The sequence below is a fragment of the Ambystoma mexicanum genome, chromosome 2q, assembly GCF_040938575.1.
Source record: "Ambystoma mexicanum isolate Mex_15411 chromosome 2q, UKY_AmexF1_1, whole genome shotgun sequence".
In the NCBI taxonomy this organism is placed as follows: Eukaryota; Metazoa; Chordata; class Amphibia; order Caudata; family Ambystomatidae; genus Ambystoma; species Ambystoma mexicanum.
Window position 1 is genome coordinate 1043167713 of NC_090924.1, and position 22522 is coordinate 1043190234.

General features: G+C 43.9%; 1 protein-coding gene across 1 annotated transcript in view; it reads right to left on the reverse strand.

The window, feature by feature from the left end:
* Window positions 1–22522, reverse strand: part of ITGA8 (integrin subunit alpha 8) — a 791003-nt gene that overhangs the window by 319812 nt on the left and 448669 nt on the right. The window contains exons 21-23 of the mRNA XM_069648404.1: window positions 17014–17106; window positions 11432–11511; window positions 2076–2156 (exon numbers count right to left, since the gene is read on the reverse strand). Coding sequence (XP_069504505.1) covers window positions 2076–2156; window positions 11432–11511; window positions 17014–17106 — 254 coding nt within the window. The remainder of the gene's footprint in view (window positions 1–2075; window positions 2157–11431; window positions 11512–17013; window positions 17107–22522) is intronic.

Below are 22522 nucleotides of genomic sequence, written 5' to 3' on the forward strand. Positions count from 1 at the left end.
GCCTGTATGTTTCTGCAATAGCCATGAGGAAGAAGTGCCAGGATACTGCCTTTTGATCCTCCTACAAGAAGGTAAAGACTTTCCTCCCAGGGTCAAGTACCACTCTTCGGGAGATCTCCTGGGACCTGGTGCCTCAAGGGCAGCACAGATATAACAAAGCCTCACTCACATCAGGGTGCTGACCACTGGAGTCCCTTTAAAAGTCAGCAGACATGGGAAGTGGGAAGAATTACAAATGCCTAAGGAAGAGGTGAGATGAGCGAGCTAATCCACGATCTTCCTTTCAGTTGGGGCTCAATACCCCTTTCTGTCCCCTCATTTCCTGCAGGACAAGGCACTCTGGGTTTGATGTTGTAAGGCCAAGGTCACTTGCTACAACAACAAGGATTGGACCTCTTACAGCAGGTTTGCTTTCAGCCAATCCCCCATGACATGTTATCTTTACAATGAGGGGGGGGGGGCATTCTTTGATTTATCCTTGAACTCTTAAATGGACAAGAAGGATTCAATAGATCTCTGTTAGGAGTACAGCTTGCTCCAAAGTCCTCTGCCACAGAGAAGCAGACAGGCGACATCCAAGGCAGAGAAGAGCTCTTTCCCCTAACCATCCGGAGATAATGTTGGGGGTGAACTGCTCTGGCCCAATGTCCCTTTGCTGATAGCACTAGAACCAGAACCATGTTCACTTTTGCTGAAAGATTCCCTGTGCCAACCAACAACCAATCTCCCTCAATTGAGTGTAGAACAGATTAAATTGCTTTGTACTGGAAAACCTGGAATGGGTATCCAGAAACCACAGAGCCAAGGAAGTGAACCCTGGCTCTCCCTGCATTGCCAAACTGCCACCACTCCAGTTTCAGCACATTTGAAAGCCACCCAAGCTGCTGCAAAGGAATCGCCAGTGCCATCGTTGACCTCGATGCTCGACCATATCCACATCTCTGAGTTAATTTGATGCCAAATCTACACCTTCACCACATCTGAGATCCAGAAAGTCTTCAAGTATCCACAGCTCAGTATCACCACCTGGTCACCAGATCCTTAAAAATACAAGCCAATGATGATGCAGTGTCTGGGTGCCATGTTCAGCCGGCAAGCCTGCTCTCAGCCAAAGGCAGGTCTCGGCTTCTTCATCCCCGAGGTCACTGAGTATTCCAGGACTCCCGATGTGACAAAGCCTGCATTTCCCAGCATCTTCAACCCACAAGACAATGTCACATTGTTCGGACCCAATGCCACTCCATTATATGTCCATGGCCCGGCATTGACAGTGCTCAGACTTCTGGTTAGATTCTGAAAAGCCTGGCTCAATTCCGTTGAGCCCCAAAGACATGAATAAAAGTACTGTGAAAATGTCCTATCCCCCTGGTCCACTTATTTGGACCATCGTGATTTTAAACCCCCTTCCTCTCTACTTTGTCTTCAAAGACAAACCCTTGAACAATGACACTCTACTGCCTGCACTGCTCTGCACATCTACCCAGAGTGCCCATTCACATAGGTCTGCATTCTCTGTGTTCCTTTATAATGGTGGGTTTCCTAATGTTTTCAGATTAATTGTTTGATTTTTATTGTTTGATTAAAGTACCTATTCTTTTAGAACGTTGATTGGACTTGCTTTTATTCTGGCACCATTGTTCTAAAGTTTTTTGGGTTGGTACTGTTATCAGCTCACTGCCCCTTGAAGTCTTCCCTCTGCCTTCACTACCTAAAGAGGGGAAGGAGGGACACCTTTTTGGGTTGTACCTGTTTCAACTTTATGATGTGCTGAGTAGGTGTTAAGCCACTAACAGTCCATGTACTCCTGCATCAGAGGAGGAGCAAAAGGAGAGTGGAGACAATTTAAACATTACAACTGAAACTAGCAAAACGTGTTCACCTGTGGACTACATGTCCCATGCTAGATCAAAAAGCACATGATGCTAGAATGTGAAAGCAGGTGCTCATTTGCTAAGCAATAGATTCACCCAGGTGTGTTTAATGTATTTAAAACTCAACATGTGCACTGCAGGATTAAATAAAATGTGCCCTCATTAACAAACGTATCAGACACATTTCTGAAATAAATTACTCACCCTCGTATTTCTACTTTAGCAGCAGCACTAATGTTAACTTGCAAGCTAACAATGTTACTGTTAGGATTATCCTTGTTGGAACTGAAACAAAAAGATAAAGCTATGTTAGCAAAGCGTACGATATTTAACAAGATGCAACTCTATTGAAAGCTTTGCATGCATCTATAGAAATGTACTCAAGGGATACAAAATGATAATCCATAATTTGAACTACTATACCTATCAGATTTGTATATGTTTTAGCCTGGTTGTTTTGTTTTTTCCTTTCAACTTCACATACTAAATACATGTATTATGATATATGCACTGCAAGCATATTTCAACAAATCTGCTGAAATGAAGGCATTGGCTCCCCAAAGGGTGATGCAAAAATACTCTACTCATTTGCCACAACTACAGCAAAGCACGTGCACCCTTTACGATTGGTACCAATAGCATTCTCCACTGTGCAGCAACCCATTGTTTTGAAGGCTGATCCAGTCTAGCAGTATTCATCTGAACAATGTGCGACCTCTGTAGTACTTTGTGTTGTATGCCACATTTTGCGTGCAGGTGAACACCAGTGGGAGCAGTGGTTTACTGGTCTGTAAGGAAATATGATTGATTTATATGGGAAACTATCAATAGGGACACCACGTCTTGTAAACAATAGAAATAGATGAGTGGAACCGCATCCCTCCTGTCCTAAAAAGAGTGGGACCGCGTCTCTCATGCCCTAAAAAGTCTTCACTGGCTCCCAGTTACTTCAGAGATTAAATTTGAATCCCTCGGTATCATCAACAAGGCTGTCTGGGGCTGGGGACCACACTATCTGCAACACTTTCTTACTAAATATTCCACCTCTAGACCTCTGCACTCCTCTGGCACCTACTCCTTGTGTGTAAGCGTTTAGCTAAACAGACGGCAGGAGGTCGATCGCTTTCCTCAGCTGACCTTCTTCTTTGGAGCAGCCTCCCCCCTGCCTCTTCGTCTTGAGCAGGACTTTCTTAAATTCTGGAAGATCCTCAAGACCATCCTCTTTACCTCCTCCTTCCCTCCCTCTCTCTTCTGCTAATCTCACAGTTGCGTGTTTGGTGTTTCGGGCCCTTATGCATCCTCAGGGCCCTGACCTCCAACACTGAATCGCCCCCCAGCTTCTGTATATCCTCCGCACTTGCCTTGGCTCACCTTCTACCCAGGAGGTTGCACTTACCTTTCATTGCACTTCACCTGTTGCTCACCCATGAGCACCCCAGCACCTATCCCATTCCCCCTCCTTTCTGCACTTGCATGTTTCTGAACATTCACAAGGCATAGTAGGTTCGTCCCCACCCCCCCACTCCCTCTGTATTTATTTGTTTCTCATCCCTTGTCCCTTCCCTGTTTCCCTGTGGGTGCTTTGAAACAGTATTGACTTCCTGTATAAGTGCTTAACAAGTGAACAATATATAAATAAAAGTTCCTTGTTAAGGTGAAAAATGTATCTGTTTTGTTGGGGCATACCACTTCTGTGTCTGTTGGACAATCTGTTTTCATGTATTGTCTCTGCAAGACATATATTTATTTATCAAAAGTGAGTTCCTCAGCCCTAAAAGAGAGAGGACTCACTAATATTGCGATAAAGTGTGATACCATGAAACACGTTGGAGATCACGGAATCTAAACATGTTAAACACTTTGTAAGACATAGTTTTGACTGCTGAGAATGAACGGTCTTGTAGAGCATTTTCACGTTGCCCTTTTATCAAAATGATAGTTGTTTTTGTTTTGAAAAAAACTGTTGACCAAGTACCTTGCTAAAAAAAGTATCATGAAAGAGATAGGTAATAGATCCTTTGTATATAATCTATTTCGAAAATCTGTAAATGGTTTGAGAGCCTTGAAAATCTTTTGATGTAATGTACTGGCACTGCTGAAATTAGATACAAACTTTTTTTTCTCAGTTTGGTGTGTTAATCCTACTAGCAGGTGAAGAGTAGATGCGTGGATCCAACCATGTTTCCCAACTGAGAAATTATGTTTATATATTGAATTTTTGCTTAGGTGTGCATAATAGAATTTGGAGTAACTCAGATTTGAAAATTGCTATGGTAGGATTTTGCCTGACATGTGACTATGTTAGCCTAAATCCCACCAGACAATAATCAGAGCCAGTCTGTTGGGAACAAGTTCCCCTTCAGGCCGCTTGATCCCTATGGAAGAGACGGTAAATGTCTGCATCATACGGTAATGCCAACAATTATAGATCTGCCAATTCTGCTCTGTGAAAATGATCAATAAACTGTTTCGAAATAAATGGACGCAAAAGATGCTGCCAGAAAAGCTTAAAAGGAAACAGTGTGATGTCAAGATATCGCTTACTTCACATGCAGCAGAATGGTTGCTTGGACAAGTTGTTACTTGACCGATCCACAGTGTCCCATAGTTACATCACACGGTATGGGAATTTTGGGGTACAGCTTTGTGCTTCTGAATGTGTGTGTGTATTGAACTTCAGCATTACTGACTGGCCCCTTCGCTCTATTTTGAAATCCACCAGAACTTGGCCACTGTACAAGAGCGCAATCCATGGTGTTTACTGTTGACACATCTGGCCAGCATCAGGCGAATGGACACAATGTGCGAGCCGCAATCCCTCTGCAGCAACTAGGCCCTTCTGTCCTGAATCCTACCGCCTGCTAGCAGACTTCTGAAACACGGGCAGTAATTATTATCTGTTTTTAGTTAATATTAAACATTGATCTATATTTGCTCCAACTCGGTAAACAGCATTCCCTTTTTGGCGACTGGCTATTGTCAGTGTCATGACCTTCACATGTGCTTGATGTGTGTAGAGGCTAATCCTTTTGCTTGCTTTCCATCTACCAAACATTGCGGATTTTTCAGCAACCATGACAGGGAGCCATCTGCTTATTTTTGGTACACATTGCTTAAGATCAATAGCATTGGAATTAAATAAATGTGCTTACATAATTAAAATAAGCACTATGATACACTCTTTTGGCAAAAACTCTTGCCCACCATCTAAATGGATAGATTATGCAGTGGTGTTAGATAAATCAATTTCCACTAACTGTTTAAGAGAGGAAATTTGGCTCAAAGTGATAGCTACGCAATGACCACTGAAGAAGTTATTTAATTTGTTGGCCTTTTGTATAGGAGAGTGTGGTAAAGCGGTGTCTATTAGATCGGTGCACTCTTTGTGAAGATTGGCATCTATCCTCCAAGTCTGAAGCTTCTCACAAGCAGCAAGTTCCTGGACATGCCCACGGGTTCCAAAAGACCAGGTGGCTGCCAGGAGGTGTTCCCTTGATGCAGGAGCTGAGAAGACTCACGCAATAGTTAACTATTTTCCAATGGCCTACCTCAAAGCATTATTAAAAGACTGCATACTGTAATTGCCAGTGCACTGCATTGGATCCTCAGATCAATTTATGGTGAAGGTAAACCTTAAATTGCAAGGAAAATCATAGCATTCCTTTTAGAAAGAAGTCTTATCGATGTAGAAAACAAACTGAGTAAAGGTCCCAAAAAGGGTAAAGAGCCGAGAGTAACAATCATAGACACACAATCAGGAGGAGTGTGTAGGTTAATTTGGACTGGGAAACTAGACCTAAGGATCTGTTATGCTCAACAAAGGGAAGGATTTTGGTAATACTGGTCGCCCGTCAGAATGCATCAACTTGGCCTCCAAAACTCAAACCTTTGTTAGTATTGTAAGAGGGCTGCTGGGCCTTTCGTGCATGTGTTCAGAGGTTGTTCTAACTTATCTCAGTATTGAAAAGAGACTATCGATAGAGTTGATCTAGTATTAAGCAGCGCATTGCCAGAGAGTCACAGTTGATTCTATGACACTTAGATCAGGATATTGGTCATCGTTTACTGCACCCGAGACTGTGATTGAATGGGCACTAAGAGTTCCCAAAACTGATGTGTCAAGACTCTGGAAGTCTTGAAGTCTAAAAGTCTGGAAGTCTGGAAGTAAGCCGCCCCTAGATTTGTGATCCCTTTCATGTCACTGCGGTCAAGACGCAAGAAAGCCATGTTTAAAGAAGAGATGACATGGCAGGTTATAATCATGTTTGTGAATCGTGTCCTGAACAATATCAATGACATGATTAATGAAAAATCGTGATGTTGGCACACTCAAGCCTCCATGCCAAGGGTTGTTATATGCCCTCCTGTATGTTTCCCATCATCCACTCAAGGTCATAACTGTTTGGAAGATAAGGAATAAGGTACAGTGCTAGAGAGAGGTTAGTTTCTGTAACTCTTATTTTGTCCCATCTGGCACTTTACATTATTCATATTAAATCTGGGAAAAAGAAAGGACACCTCTGCCATGGAGACATCCTACTGACTGAATACTAGGAACGCAGAGAAATGCTCAGGGTTACAACCTTTTTGAATATTGAACCCAAGGAATAAAAGCGCATCTCTTCCTGATCTCTAAAAACTCCAATTCGGTAAACTTCATTACAGGATTAAAAAGTCTGCCATTCGGAGACGGGGTCCAATTCTGACCTTTGGACTAGTGTTGGCCAGCACTACTTCAGGGATAACTCAAACCACCAGAATTGAATTTGTCTCTTGCTCCCACGACCTTTGTACTTTTCCAGAAAGTTAAACGCCCACCAAAGTGGACATAAAAGAGTGCCCTGCGGGTAAGCAAAGGCTACTGCCGTCCCCATAACACCCCATACCATGCCCCACTGCCGGATTTGGGCCTGGCGCATCCTGCAGAGCAGTGTTGGTTCTCCCACGGTCTTGCACTGGACACTGGAAACGTTATGGGCTGAGATGGAGTGTCGAGACAGAAGACACCGCGACTAGTGGGGTTAGGGGGCATAGGAGTGCTATTGCGGTTATACATTGACCTACAGACTCCACCCAATCGTTCACCTGAGATTGCCACTCCCGCTGTTCCACCTATTCAGGCACTTTCTTCAGTGTGTTTTCTACATTGGCAAAATTGTCTTTCTAAAATGTGTTGTATGGTTTTCTTTATTATTTAAGGTTTGGCTTTATCAGGGATGGTGGTGGCTTGCTTGACTCCCTAAAAGGGACACTGGCTACTCAGAGGTCACCCAAGTTTTGGATCGGTGACCCAGGAATATTCACGGGTCACTTTTTGGGAGGTTGCCTTAGGCTTGGTTTTGAAAATGTATTATAAGTAGCACAGTGCTCCTCCATGCAAGCAGTGAGATGTTCTGCAGAGAAATCCATGAAAGACCACTACCTCCCTTGCTGAAAAAGTATACCATTAAAGCCTTTGTTAAGCCTTTGGCGTAAAACAATGCATGATTCCGTACAGCAGGAACCGATATGCCCAGGAGAATACCCACGGCATGAAAAATCAACCAGGAGATTGCCTCATTATGGGGTATTGTTCATTAAGAAAGAGATGTTTCTTGTGATATAAAGTTGGCATCATGCCAGTGCTCTCGAGCGCCCTTAACGGTTTTATTTGGCATATTGTAACCTCCATCCTTATGATTTGGTTTAAATTGGATACTGAATATTTCAAAAGAGCTGTTAATATTTGTCCCCACAGAATTAACCTTTTCATAATCAAAGCTTTTATCCATTAAAGACGCAACTAGAGACACTGTACTACTTCAGCAGCAGCAAGCAACTTAAAGCAGAGCCCTTGCCTGCTAGCTTCTCCATTTTAAAGCATATCTCAAAAGAGGTTGGATGGAAATATTCTAATGAAAGATGGAGCTTTGCATGGAACGCATACCCTAGATCCCATGACAGCAGACGTTCATCGCTGTTGGTACATTCGAGAAAGAAATGGCAAAACCCAACGCTGCAGTAAAGGGGTGAGTGGCCTTCTGACCGCGCTCCCATACACAGCAGCGCCATCTCCCGTTGCACTGTGGAGACGGATCATTAATCACTGACAATGTTGGGGTACGCTAACGAGGCCTTCCTTCGCTGCAGAATGACCGAAAGGTTAAATATATTTTTCTCCACGCCGTCCTGCCGCCTCCTTCCGGTTCTGTCCATTTCCTCCCATGACTCCCTTGCACTTCCTGCTTACTTATCTTGTGTGATTCTTTCAGGCTTCCAAAACTTTGTTTCTCCTTCTTATTTATAGAACAAAGCAGAAACAAATGTTTCTGATGCCCTTTGCCATTGAACTGATAACAAACACGGGCTTATGTTTGGCAGGCATCCTCCGGCACGCACAACAGACTGATTACTGGTTTGAAAAATGTTGACATAAAAGAGTTTGTTCAAAAATTGTTTCGATGAAATTCCCATGTAAGTATTTTCCGAAATCTAAATGGAGGCTAACCAGCGTCTTTTAAAGAATGGTGAAGTGCTAGTTAGCAGAGGCGTTGCTAGGGGGTGGGGGCTGGAGGGGATATAGCCCCTGTTCTTTTGGTTGTAGCTCTGGATAGAAGTTCAGGGGCTACAACCAAAAGGCTAGCTAGCCCCGAGCCCCGACAGCCCCGACATTAGCGTAGCCCCCAATCTTCCTGCCAGTAAGTGCTATGACAGTTCGGGCTATACTTCTATTTCCATGTTAATCATCTCTTCCAACTGATGCTAAGTGAATTCAACACTTCACAAATCTGTCAAAATATTAAGACTTTCAATGTTCAGTGTGCATTAAAGAAAATGTGGCAGTTGTTTTGGAGGCTCTTACCTAGAAAAAGAAGGATAACGAAGGGGCGTGGTCACGCCCGGCGATGGGTGGTTCAGAATTTGATCAGTTGTGGAGATTATATTAGTTTGTAGTTATGATTGAATGTCTTTTCTAAGTATCTCAAATATAAATGTTGTGCACTAGTTCACAGGAAATGTGGATCGCAGCAGAAGGTCGGCGATGTGGAGCGAGGCTAGTGAATAAGATGTCACATGGTGATTAGACTGAAATGTATTGGACATAACACATTGGACAAAAAATGTTTATTTACGGTGTTTATGAGGATTTTTATAATCAAATATTTGTGATAAATAGAATATATAGTGATATTATGTATTAGGTAGTGTGGTGACAAGTGATAAACTAAAGTAATATAGCCTGTTCCTCGTACTGGGTATGACTGTTGTGTTGTAGGGACATTTTTATTTAAAGCCTGTTCATTGCGTGCAATGATATGATATGATATGGCATTTATAACGATCCTATACACAAGTGTTTCAAGGCGCGACGAGGCAAGGGAGGGGGAACGAAGGGAGGACAGACAACGATCCTACTAGGCCAAGTGTCATTCAGATCGCGCAAGTGCATGGGATGGGGGAAGGGGAAAGTGCGGGGGGAGGGGAAGGGAGAGTGCTGTACATGGGAATAGAATAACAATAAGTAAAAGTAATGGCCAGCAGGTGGCAATTGCAAAGGTAAGTGCAGAAATCAGGTGTCAAGTGCTGGTAGTGGGATTGTAGGGATGCAGAAACAGTCCCCAAGTGCGTGGTTGCCAGGCAGGCAGTGCAGGTGTGTGACGCTGGCGAGGGAGGGACCTGGGCCCGAGATCAGAGGGTGACCAGGAACCAGTGCAGTTTCAGTTTCAGCCAGGAGGTCAGCAGGGGAGGGGAGGAGAAAAAGCAGAAGCAAAGAGAAAGGTTTTGAGGTGCTTCCGGAACCGGAGATGGTTCTCCTCAAGTTTCAGGGAGGCAGGGAGGCTGTTCCAGAGGGAGGCACCAGCCGAAGAAAGAGATCTACCACCAACTTGTTGCTTGGAGAAGCGGCTGACCCTGAGGGAGTTGGAGGCGGATGAGCGAAGAGCTCGAGAAGGAAGATATTTAGGATGAGATAGTTGAAGGTATTGACGCCCCAGCCCCCAGAAGGCCTTATGGACAATGCAGAGGGTTTTGTACTTAATCCTCGCAGCCACTGGGAGTCAGTGCAGCGATTTCAGTCCTGGAGACATACGATCCCTGGGCTTGAGGCCAAGGACAAGTCTTGCAGTCCTGTTCTGGATGCCTTGCAGAGGGCGGAGATTAGAGGCAGGCAGATTTAGAAAGAGGCTGTTGCAATAGTTCAGCCTAGAGAGAACCAGAGCTCTGGAAACAGTGAGCTTCTGTGGGAAGGAGAGGAACGGAAGAATACCTCTGAGGAGGTGCAGCTGGTAGTGAGACTACTTAGAGACGTCACAGATGTGAGGAGAGAAGGAGAGTGTGGAGTCGAAGATTACCCAGAGGTTTTTAGCCTCGGGGTGGGAGCAGGAAGAGGGCCAAGAGAGGCAGGCCAGAGAGCGACAGGAAAGGAGGGAGTGGGTGTGCTGATGAGGAGAATCTCGGTCTTACTGGTATTAAGGCAGAGGTCATTGGCGGCACACCACTCCTGTATAGCAGACAGACAGTCAGTGATGAGAGATGGAGAAGAGGTGGTGGAAGGGACCCTGAAAAGAAGCTGAGTGTCATCCGCATAGCACTGAAAGTTGGAGCAGAGAGCAGCAATGTGGTGGGCAAGAAGTGCCAGGTATTGGTTGAGAATGAAGAAAGATGCCAATGGTTGCTAGCCAAGGATGGGTTCACTAGAACACAGATTCATTAACAATGCTCAAAGATAACGTTGTAGGAATGTAATTAGACTCTATGCTCGCTGCACCTGTAAAGACAGGTGATTCTCGGCCGCAATTCACGGATGATGCCCAAGGAGGTAGAAACGCATACCTGGTGGGGTTCTCATGGTTCTCTTGCTCACAGGGGATTTGCCTGCCATTGTGGGTGGGTTTGTACTTATGGGTGGGTTCAGACTGGCAACCGCATGGATATTTACCTCTGGTACAGTGCTTGCCCTCTGCATTTGTGATGTCCTCTGGCACACAAGGCACCCTCTTCCCCAATGAAAGGCCCTTTTGTGCCAGATGTTCAAACAGGTTTCTGCCGCATAGTAAGGGATGCCTGTAAAACATCCTATTGGGGTTTGTTCATCCTCATCAGTGGATTTTGCATAATGTTGCATAATCCCAATTCCCCAACTTTCACAGTAAGGATATGACATGTGCAGGAGCATACAGTATCTAGGAGTCTTTCCTAACAGCAAACGTGAAACATGGACGCATGGCTTAGTTGCCTATGCATGGGAGGGTGTTGCCATATTGTGCTGGGCTAGTCTATGCACAAATGGCTCAGCTGATCCACCACCAGGAGTCCACATTCTTAGAAGGTGCACCTTGAAAAGGAGCCCTTCGGAGACAGACATGTTGTTCTGTTCTACAGGCTGGCTGTTTGCTATTCACCCTCATCCAGATTTCATGCTTTTAAGAGCAATCGCAAACGTCAAAGAGTGCAGCCTAGCAGCAACATTGCATTTATAGGTACTAGTCAGAATTCCATAATGGTTAAGAATTAATAAAATCTCCAATCATTCTCTGTGGAAAAGCCATTGGAATGTAAAGAACCTAAAACACACGACAAACCTTTTAATTTGAAAGTCAAATTTGATGCTGAAATCGGCGTTTTCCAAATTCTGCACGGCAAATCGCAGTCCAACCGAAAGCTAGAAGGATTAAAACATTATGCGTTAGGAATAAACATGACATAGACATCTTTCAATATCTCACGTTGAAAGCTACAATACTATCTACAATTAAAAAAGGAAACTCACTATAAGTAGAAGGGGTGTGAGGACTAGTTCTGGCAAAATTCGAAACACCTACATTTTGAGTAACATGAACTTTTCCAAATTTTACAAAGATTGGCCTGGAAAGGTTTGAGACCAATCAGGGGTAAATATTTGGGCTTTGTGAGAGAGTGCAGGCTATTTCCTTCCTCCACAGGGCCTTATAGCATCTCCACTGCCCCCAACAGGGTCTGGCTGGTTGCTGCATTGCACTGGTGCATGTTAAACCCTTTTTCTTCTATTTCTAGTGCTGTGGAGCTGGAAATAGAAAAAAAGGTTAAAACGATTTTTTTAGGTTCAGGTGTGGTGGCAGAAGAGTGTCATGGGAAGAAAAGAGAGGCCCTGTGTGCAGTGTGAGGCCTCCAAACATTTGAACCAGTGAGCTGTGAAATTGTATCCGCCCCTTTTGGGGGAAAGCGCTCGCTCTTCATAGCTAACACAATTATATTCTACTTAAAACACCATTTCCTTTGTGTTTAAAAAGGTATGGCCAATTACAGTTACATTTATATTTTGCCGTGAGACTTTAGCCAAAAATATATATATTGTGGTCAGATAATCATGGCGTTATCATGCCATACTTCTCAGCTTTCACAGTAGGTTCAATTCCTTTACATCTGAGGTGCCCTCATGGAACATATGTGAAACACATGTTCCTTAAACCATGGGAATGTAATGGGTTGCATGCCACTCCCGGCCATTAATGTTCCCTGCAGAGGCAGGGTCAAACCCCTTTAGTAAGATGGGCCCTCCTCAGATGCAGAGGAATTCCCACTGGTTACAAAGCACCGGTCTAGCATTCATCCCACTAATACCCCTTTGTCCGTGGGCCTCACTCTGAACTTCGTGAGACCTCTTCCAACCTACCGGCACATCTGGGATGCTTGGCTGTTACCAAGTAGTCAAACGAGCCAGTGCAATGCCTGGGACAAGCGGACATGACACTATGCAGGCTACTGAGCTATATATGGCCCATGTGAAGAACTCGCTTTGAGCATCACAGAGTCCTCCAAGCAAAGCCCTCTCTTGTCCTCTGAAGCAGGAGATGCCCAGTTATTAGTCAAAGTATTAAAGATTTTTATTCCCAAAGGGTGGCATTGGGGATTAATTGTTTGGGACTGCAGTGGATGATCTTCAGGTGAAATTATCTGGAAGGGGGGATGTTGGAAGTCCAAAGTTCACTCACTCCAGTTTCCAGAATTAAGTTTCCGGAAATTATCATGGACGAATTCTTTTTTTAATCAAGCTACCCCAATATTAATTATTGTAATTGATCAAAAGACTATATACAACACACTCAATTTAATATAAAATACATTCTGTGCTGTTATTTATACAAAAGTGAAAACAATTAGAAATAGTGAAGTTTAAAATGGTATGTTCTCTCTCCCTTTCATTACTGTTCTCAAATACAGCCTAGTAGAGAACTTTAAACAATTTCAATGCCCTTTTCAACATAGTAAGAATTGCTTTAATCTACAATAAACGACACTCTCTATTGTTTTTCGTACATATACTTAATTGAAGTGAAACCTTTAAGATCACATATATTAGCAGTATTTCCCTCTTTCTAAAACATACTGAGTCTTCATGTATAGCATATGCCCAACATGTTTCTCTCTAGCTTCTTTAAATGTGCATGGCTTTCTTAAGTGATAAAGGGTTGTGCAATAAAGTTGTGTCCGGTTGTGCAAGGAGTTTTCTCTCAAGAAATGTCTACTGTAGTCTGTTGATCACACAGAGCTACACCACAGTTACTGATATGGTGTCAATGATTTGCAATTAAAATTGTACTTTGTTCGGCCATCTTTTCAGGTTAAATTTACATGAGAACTTAAAAACATTCTCCACCCATATCATAGCTCTTGGCAACTTCAATCTATGGCTGTAGTCTTCCCCAAACCATTCAGCAATGGACTTCCTTAACTCTTGCAACACCACAGGATTCGGCACCATGCCATATCCCGTTAGTCACATTTGGGGTTACAACTTTGATGTCATCATACTCTCTCCCCAGCTCCTCCTGGCCTTGTCTACGGCTACCTCATTTTCTTTGACTGACAATTCTTCGTAACTCAATTATCTAAGCCAACAAAATGGCAGAACCAAACCCACCCCAACAATGTAGGTCCTGTGCTAATCAGACCCATGAAGAAGGGTACCCCTAACTGTTACTCGCCCATCTCCATAAGTCCTTCTCAAGTGCATTCTCCTGGGTCTCTGCCTGTTTCCCTCCAGGAACAACTAACCCGAACGCTTGACATCCAAGCACCGCTCAACAACAAGGAACTTAAGCCAGTGGTCAAAATGAACTCCTGGTTTGAATTGAAATGTGCGTGTGTAATAGATCCTACAGCATACTTGAGAGACGCTGGTTAGAAACAAAGAATTCAGAAGACAAACAAGTGTGCCAGTGCCACCATAAGCGGTGCAGAGACGCTGTTTCATGGAAAAAGAAAGCAGGTTGTCATCACTGCATCACACAAGTCAGTAATCCAGCGGCTGAACTGTCCAAGATCTATCACAAAATGAAATCACTCTCTGAAAGCGCAGCCGGCAATATTGACTCTCAAACCTTAGTTGACTCTATCTTACTTTTTCCAGGAAAAAATCTTAACCATTCAACGCTCTGTAGCTGAGCAAACCAGATCCTCTAATTCTGAACCTTCCTCTGACAGTAAGGTGGAAGTCTTCTTCTCAACATTTCAGCATATCTCCATAGTAGAAACTATTGACCTCAATAAAATATACGCATCCTCCGAGCAATTATTTCCTTCACCTGCAAAGTCTATGTTAGAAAATGTTGCCATATTGTCCCCACAATCACCAATATCATCCACTGTGCACTGGAATCACTCACTGTCCTGGACCTCTTGAAGAAAAATTGCATTATCCCACTACTCAAAAAACCCAAGGATGTCCTAACAACCCTTACAAGTACTGATCCATCACACACGCCCCCTTCATAAGAAAGAGCCTAGAGAAGTTGTAACCCCTCACTTTACTGCCTACTGTGAAACCCGCATTTGTCTGCATGCTCACCAATCTGGCTTCAGGACTACGAGAGGGGCACAACCAAAACTGTTGTACATGGGAGATTAACTCCTCAACCACAAAACAACTAGTTGGCCATGCACTTCATACGTGACTTCTACAATGGATCTCATATTTCCTCACTAACGAAGAACTCCAAGTTAGGTCTGGCCCCATCCTTGCACACCCCACCGCCCTCACCAGAAATGTTCCTCAAGGATCCACTCTCTCTCCATGTTTATTCACACCCTCCCTTAATCCTTTAGCTGACCTTACTTCACTTTTCACTTGCATCTTTCATACATCCACAGATAACAACCAGATGACCGCTAGTCTGTCATGACATCAACACATTCATCAACAACACATCATAACCTTTCTATCGCCGATAGAGGGCTGGATGATAGGTACCCACTTGTATCTCAAAGTGGCGAAAACAGAAATCATCTTCGTTGGCTCCAATATTGCCCATCACCTGGATGGATGGCTTGGATTCATCACCTGCCTTAACCACATAGGCTGAAAAGCTGAAGGTTATCTTGAACATCACCCTGTGCTTTACATCACATAGCCAGGATCTCACCAAAACAAAACAGCCTTTGACTCTTAAATCTTACACAAAGAATACAATTGACAACAGCAGCTGTCTTATATAGAATTGATTGTTTCACTAGTCTCTTATAAGAATCATCCAAAATGCTAAACCAACAGCTGGCAGATTAGTGCTATGCCTTAAGCCCCAAGACCACGTTTCACCTCCCTTCAATGCACTCAACTGGCTTCTGCTGGCTTCTTGTCTCAGCTTCAAAGGCCCATTCACCATACACAAAGCTTTCTGGAACTCACACCTCAAGCAAGGAATCCTTACCTTCTGCCCTGCATGGGTTTGTAGATTTTCATATGCCAAAAACATTGTCATTGCTGCTTTCAGAAGAAAGATGATAGGCGGCAGAACATTCAACACAGCTGGGGCTACGTATGGAACACTCTTCCGCTAGCTTTAAATATGGAGTAAAATCATCTTTGTTTTAGGGAGGCACTGAAGACTCACCTCTTTAAATCCTCCTTCTGACCTGCATCATTAACACACACGATGCCGTCAATAGCACTGCTACGTACTGCACTTATCGTCTGGCACTTTCCCTACCTCAAGCCCTTGTATTAGGGAGGATAGCTCAGGGTCAACGTGCTCGACCTGGAAACAAGACGACACGGAGCACCACAGGTTCGATCCCGGGGTCCGCGCTTAGAAACCTCTGGGTATTAAGCGCGTTATAAATAACCTATAATATCATATTGTTGCACTTACCACCCTTAATGTCCTCTCCCCACTCTTGCACTTCAGGATCTGTATTGTTTCAAGGTATGCAAATTATCTATTGTCTACCTCCCCCCCTTTCCTTGAGATGCCACAAAGTGGCTGTGATCCCGTACACATCACCAATTAATAAATACAGTACATTTGAGAAGGCTACCTACAAATAACAATGGCAGGCCTGCAGAAGCCCATAGTTTCCTGTTACTGTGTGATACAGCTACTTTAAAGAGATCCCAGGAGGGTGTGTTTTGGGTGGGAGAGATGGGTCGTGGGTGGGAAGGGCCATAGGGATCAGCATGGTCATGGGCTGTTAATGGGTGGGTACAATAAACGCACAACACCCACAGGATACGCATCCCATCCTATCTTTACTCCTATGCAAATAGTCGGGGCTTTAGAAGTGGCGCTAAAGGGGGCATTGTCTGAATCACCATGCAGTCCTTGAACAAGAGAACTAAGGTAGACATCACAGACCACTGTTCGGACAAGAAAGAAAGATTTCACATAAATGTTAAAGAATACACGTAGCTTATATAAAAAAATAAGCGAGCCTCTCTCCTTCGTCCAAAGCATTTCCTGAGTGGAAAATCGGGTGCAGCCTCCCTGGTCATGGCCACCCCTTTGCCTCCTCCCACCCAAAGAGGCACTGAGGCTGCGCAGAAATAAATACGATGACTGTAATACGTCTACGTGAATGTTAAAGTACAGAAGATATATTGAAAAAGTAAACATAAGTACTTAACGCAAAATGGTTGATATGCAGGCTACTAATCGTTTAGGGCTAAACCGAAGTATTTGCCAGCTGTGTGCCTAGAGGGTTTTCTTTGAGTAGTACCTCCATTTTTTAAAAGGATGTGAAATAACTAGCGTACAATGCATCTAATTAGACTAACAGTTTCCTGTCCAAAGAAATGATGTTGGCTGAGCGTGACTCAATATATACATGTTAGTAATACGGCCCTTCTCCATTAGCTGCCCTTAAAATTCAATTAGATAAAAATCAGCCCCTCTGCCGGGGATCCGCTTACATTAGTTCCAGCCACCATGGGGTTTCCGAGGTCACACACCACCATCCGAGTTTGGTTTTCCATCTTGTAATCGCAGCTCAATTTGCGCAGCGCCTGCAAATAAAGAACACTGACATGGGGTTCAAAGGTCACGGTACAAGACGGCCTGTCGGGAAAATGGCGCTTTCTTCCTCTGATTTCAAACACCTGTGGGAGAGCGCGCGCACACGGGCACCGTGCAGGGCTGCTCCTCCATTACACGCATGACTATCAACCACCTCCTGCGGGCAGAGAGGAGGGTCAACTGTGGTTAGACGCAGTGCAGGGGCTGGCATTTTCAGATATTAAAAAGTGTAGTGTTAAAGCGTTCACGCGGCATAGGAGACTACACCCACATTCACTGATTTCTAAAAGTCATTTGGGCCTATAACATTTATAGCCACCATCGCTTGCTGTGTGCATCCGACAGCATGCAGGACTGTGGGCTCTGCATCAGTCTTTCTGGTCAGCAGTTGCAAGATTCCCATGATCGAAGAGCTGTTCTGATGATAATGTGCACGCTGGCCAGACTAGAGTAAACAGTGCTATATGTTATCTTAACACATTCTGAAACTATTTCAGGCAAATGCATTATTCAAACTTGAGCTGGCAGGAAACGAAGCATGTGTCAGAAAGCTACGCAGTTAACCATCACATCACAATAGCGCTTTGCGGCCCTAGGGCCAGAGTCCAAGTGGCGGGAATGACCTTATTTTGTTCAAGTGCAAATGCGATTATATTAGCACTAGTGCAGAGGAATTCACACTGGTAGTAATGAAATTGCAAAATCCGAGTGCAGGTATTAAAAGTGTTCCACTGGCTGAACATTTCAGTTTTGAATTTCAGATGTATTGGGACCTCACAGAAATATAGCTTCAAGGTTGGCACCTGTGTTTTATGCACTTACTCTTATCAGAATTGTCGCTGGACCTAGTATGATAGCAACAAATGTTTGTCCCCCCCCTTTGCTTGCCCCCCTCAGCACTATCTGAAATGTCGTCAGGCCTAGTACGATAGTTGCTTGTTTTGTTCCTCTCCGTCCTTTCTCCTCCCCCACCTCTTGTTCATCTCTGGCTCTACCAGAAATGTCGTCAGGCCTAGTACGATAGTTGCTTGTTTTGTTCCTCTCCGTCCTTTCTCCTCCCCCACCTCTTGTTCATCTCTGGCTTTACCAGAAATGTCGTCAGGCCTAGTACGATAGCTGCTTGTTTTGTTCCTCTCCGTCCTTTCTCCTCCCCCACCTCTTGTTCATCTCTGGCTCTACCAGAAATGTCGTCAGGCCTAGTACGATAGTTGCTTGTTTTGTTCCTCCCCGTCCTTTCTCCTCCCCCACCTCTTGTTCATCTCTGGCTCTACCAGAAATGTTGTCAGGTCTAGTACGGTATTCGCCTGTTTCCTATTTCTGTTTTCTTCTGTTTTAGCTCTTGCTCTATCCGAAGACCGAGTACGATAGTTAATTTCACATTCTTGTTGTTCATGCCCTGTAAGATAGTCATTGTATTTTCCCTAGTTCCCTCCCATGCCGTGAAGCGCTTTGAAACACATTGTGTATAGGCGCTATATAAATAAACTATCATATCATATGCCTACCAAAATTGAAGTCCTACTCAATGATCCATCATCCATGGATGCTGTTGGAAATTCTTTGCAGGGACTGTGACCCATGCCAGCCAAATCGGCAAAGAGCTTACGAGCAGTGGGCAACTAGTCCCTTTCTTTGGAGCCTTTGGTCAACCAGGCAGAAAACGTGGATTACTAGCAGTTTAGGATGATTAAGAAGTTGTTCCCTTATCAGGCACAGTTAACTGTACGCGATCCGGGCAATTTGCGGGGATTATTCAATTATGATTTATTATGGCTTTTCGCAGTTCCTTTTCATGAGACTATACCATCTTCTGAACGTGACAGCAGATTGCTAAGAGCCTTATCACAGACACGTTAAATCAGTGTAAGTGCATTTAAAATGAGGGCAGAAATTGGTGTAGTGAAAAACCTGTTGTTTCAAAGCATTTTGCACCAGGAGGTCCCAGGCAAATGATGCATGGTGCCATCATGACCCATTCCGTTCTGTAGGTACTTGTCCAGTCCTGGTATTATTCTTTTCTCTCTGGGAATTGTAGTTCTGCAATTTTACAATTTTACAACTCAGACTACTAGTCACAGAGTGCAACAGAAAAACTAGGACTGGATACGTGCCCACACATTGAAATGGACCGTGTTGGCAGCTATGATGCTGTGCTTTTAAATCGCACATGCAACATAAAGTGACATAACATAGTATAACATAACATGCACACATGCCCTTCTGTATGCTCAACACACATTTGCGCTTGCACACATGTACAGTGATCAGGCCTCGCGTTGTTGCTTAGCCCCTTCAGAAGAGGATACGACTTTGCTATGCAGAATGCGAAGCATCACATGCAAAGACCTCCACTGAAAAAACTCTTTGGCCACAAAAGAGAACAATCACACAATACATCTACAGCTAGGCTAGGATTTCTACTGTGCTAAAAGAAAACCATCGTGAACCCTTTGAATGAAGGTAGATTTAAGGTCCCCAAAGTGCAGTCCTTATTATAGAGCAGGGACAACTGGAGGCACCTAAGGGACGGCAGACATGGGGTGGGGGTGGTCTGGATGCTGTGCAAAGAAATGAATGACCTATTGATATGTAAAACTCACATGCACTTCACACGTACATCACTCAGGATTGGATTATTTTAAAATAACAATAAACCACCTCTTGTGCATCTTCAGGAAGGCTTCTATACTGCGTCCCCCCAAAATCCCATCTAGGCCATTTGAAGTTACGCCAATCGGTGGACATGTATGTGACTGTCGTGGAGCTACCACATCAAACAACACTTCCCAAACTGGGTTAGTTAGACTCCACCTGGTAACAACGAGTTTGTAAAATAGTTGTTCAATTAACTGACGCCTTTTTGTATTTTAGATGTATTTGTCGAACATGAAAGACCGTTCCCTAAGAACCACTGTACAAAAGGTATGTTGCTGGCTTGATTCGTCCCATGGCTTGGTGCTTTACAAAGTCACGATACAGCATTCGACACATTAAACCAAATGTAGATAGCAGAAGATGGAGATTAAATACATCTGCCATAATAATAGTATAGATATTCAATGTATTGTCAATGGTGCCCGGGGTTCTAGGGAGCTAGGAGCGTGAATAGCAAAAGTGTGAGGCAAAGTGAATAGGGTGCCCTTCGTAGCCTCGACAGAACTTACCAAGTAGCCAAGTAAGAAGCGCATACTATGAAACAGTTTTCTATATAATTGCTTATTTATAATGCGCTTAATACCAAAAAGGCCTTTAAGCACGGACCCAGGATTAGAACGTTGGTTTATTTATTTGCAATTTTAAGGTGCTCACACCGCCCTGGGGCATCGAGGTGCTGTTACGGCAATATGTCTTAGTTGCGTATTTATAACACACTTAATACTCAGAGGTTTTTAAGCACAGACCCAGGGATCGAACCTGTGTTGCTTTGTGTCGTCTTGTTTCCAAGGCGGGCACCATGGACACTGAGCCATCCTCCCGGGTTGCTCTGCACCGTCTTGCTTCCAAGACGAGTGTGTTGCCACTGAGCTATACTGCCCGTTTACTCGAATGAGCAAGACTAATGTATGAACCGGGACTTAAAGACCAGACCGGCAGGGTTCCTATCCCCTGGGGGCAGTTCCTGTCTTCCAGTGAAGTGACAACCCTTTCCAAGGGAAGACAATTTATTTTCCTGGAAACAAACCCAAATTGTTTGTTTTGTTTTAAACTAAATTCCAGTCTGTGAATACATAGGAGAGCTTGAAGGTTATAAGCATCCCAAACAGATAATAAATGACATCAACAGGTTTTGGCCAATATAATTGTGGAGTCCCAGAGAACACCATGTCATAACCAAACATTAATATCTAGATTTGTTATCTGTCACCAGATCCTGGGGCCCACAATTATATACTTTAATTTAGACTCTGGATTTCCCACAGTTTAAAGGTACATACTGTTTTGTATTGCATTGTATATTTATTTATAGAGCATGAACGTGGCCCGAAGGCACCAAGATATACTGAACTTTCTGTTCCAACAGTTGGTGGCAGGAATGGACGTCACTTTGTGACTACCACTTTGCCAAACCACCAGACAGGCTCTGTGAGGTGTCAGTAGACAGCTCAGCAAAGTCACGTGTGTGTGCAATGCTTTTCTGGCACAGAACATTATGAAAAGGGGGTTCTGATTAGCAGACTTCCCTTTTAGAGACAGAGCTACCTGAATCCATTTTACACTAAAAATAAAAAAATAAACAGGCTCTCCCGTCCCCTCACAGATGCCATTCAATCACACATCCTACAGTGCAACATTGTAGTCAGGTATTTTGTGCAGGTATCTTCTGATGTACATCTAACTGTGTCTAGCAGCGAACTGTATGAAACTAACGTGTTAAAAGATTGAAGTCATGAACGCTAAACGTGCCCGGGTGTGCAGGATGAGGGGTGTCTAGAGGTCCCTCTGGCTCAACAAGTGAAACTGACAAAAAAGAATTGTTACAAATATGACATCGATATGTTGAGGAAACCGCATGCCTTATAGGTTTGAGACACTGCGGCCAGTTGCTCACAGTGTGAATGAGATGAAAGAGGGAAATAAGAGGGGCAGCATAAATCATCAATACAAAAGGCTGTCCATCACTTCAGAACACAATTTAACGCTGATGCTTCTAAGGTTACACAGGTTTGTTCCTGCAATGTACTATTGTCCAATAGTTTTCTTTTGAAACCTGCCTGAAACGCTGTCCATACAACATTAAAGACATCTAAACTTGCAGATTGGCATTTCTTTAAATATAGCTATGAAATCATTACATTATGCCAATTTACCCGGATGTACGTTTGACTTAAACCTGGAGAGGGCATCTTGATTTACAAAAGAACAGCTGTAGCTCTGACTTACTCGTTACGTACTATTAGAAAGTCAGGAGTACGTTAGACTTACTCATGACACCTTTGTGACTAGCAAAACAAAGAGGTGATGGCTGTAAGGTTTACAATTAATCTTAAACCTCTGGAAATTGCTCTGGGCAACCCTTCAGACCATCGTCCTTTGGCTGCCAAGCCATTACAGAAGTGGAAAGACTGTATGCAAATCAGGCTTGCTCCCACCCACAAAGGGGCAGTTGAGCCCAAACTGCTAGGTGACATCCCTTCGGCACGAGACCACAAGCATCCCCAGACATATTTCAGCCTCATGGTGACTAGGCCAATCTTGGCTGCTAAAAAGGCCTGCCCCACCATTCAGCTTTCATGCAGAGAAATGCAGGCTCCTAGCAACTGGCGCATCTGCTCATCCTGAAGAACTTCTCCTTTAGCACATCCCAGACCTCCCCATGGCCAGAACTCTAATCCCATGAAAAAGTAAGGACACACATGGATTTCCTGAACTGGAATGGTACCTAGAAGGCTAGTGCAAATAACACCA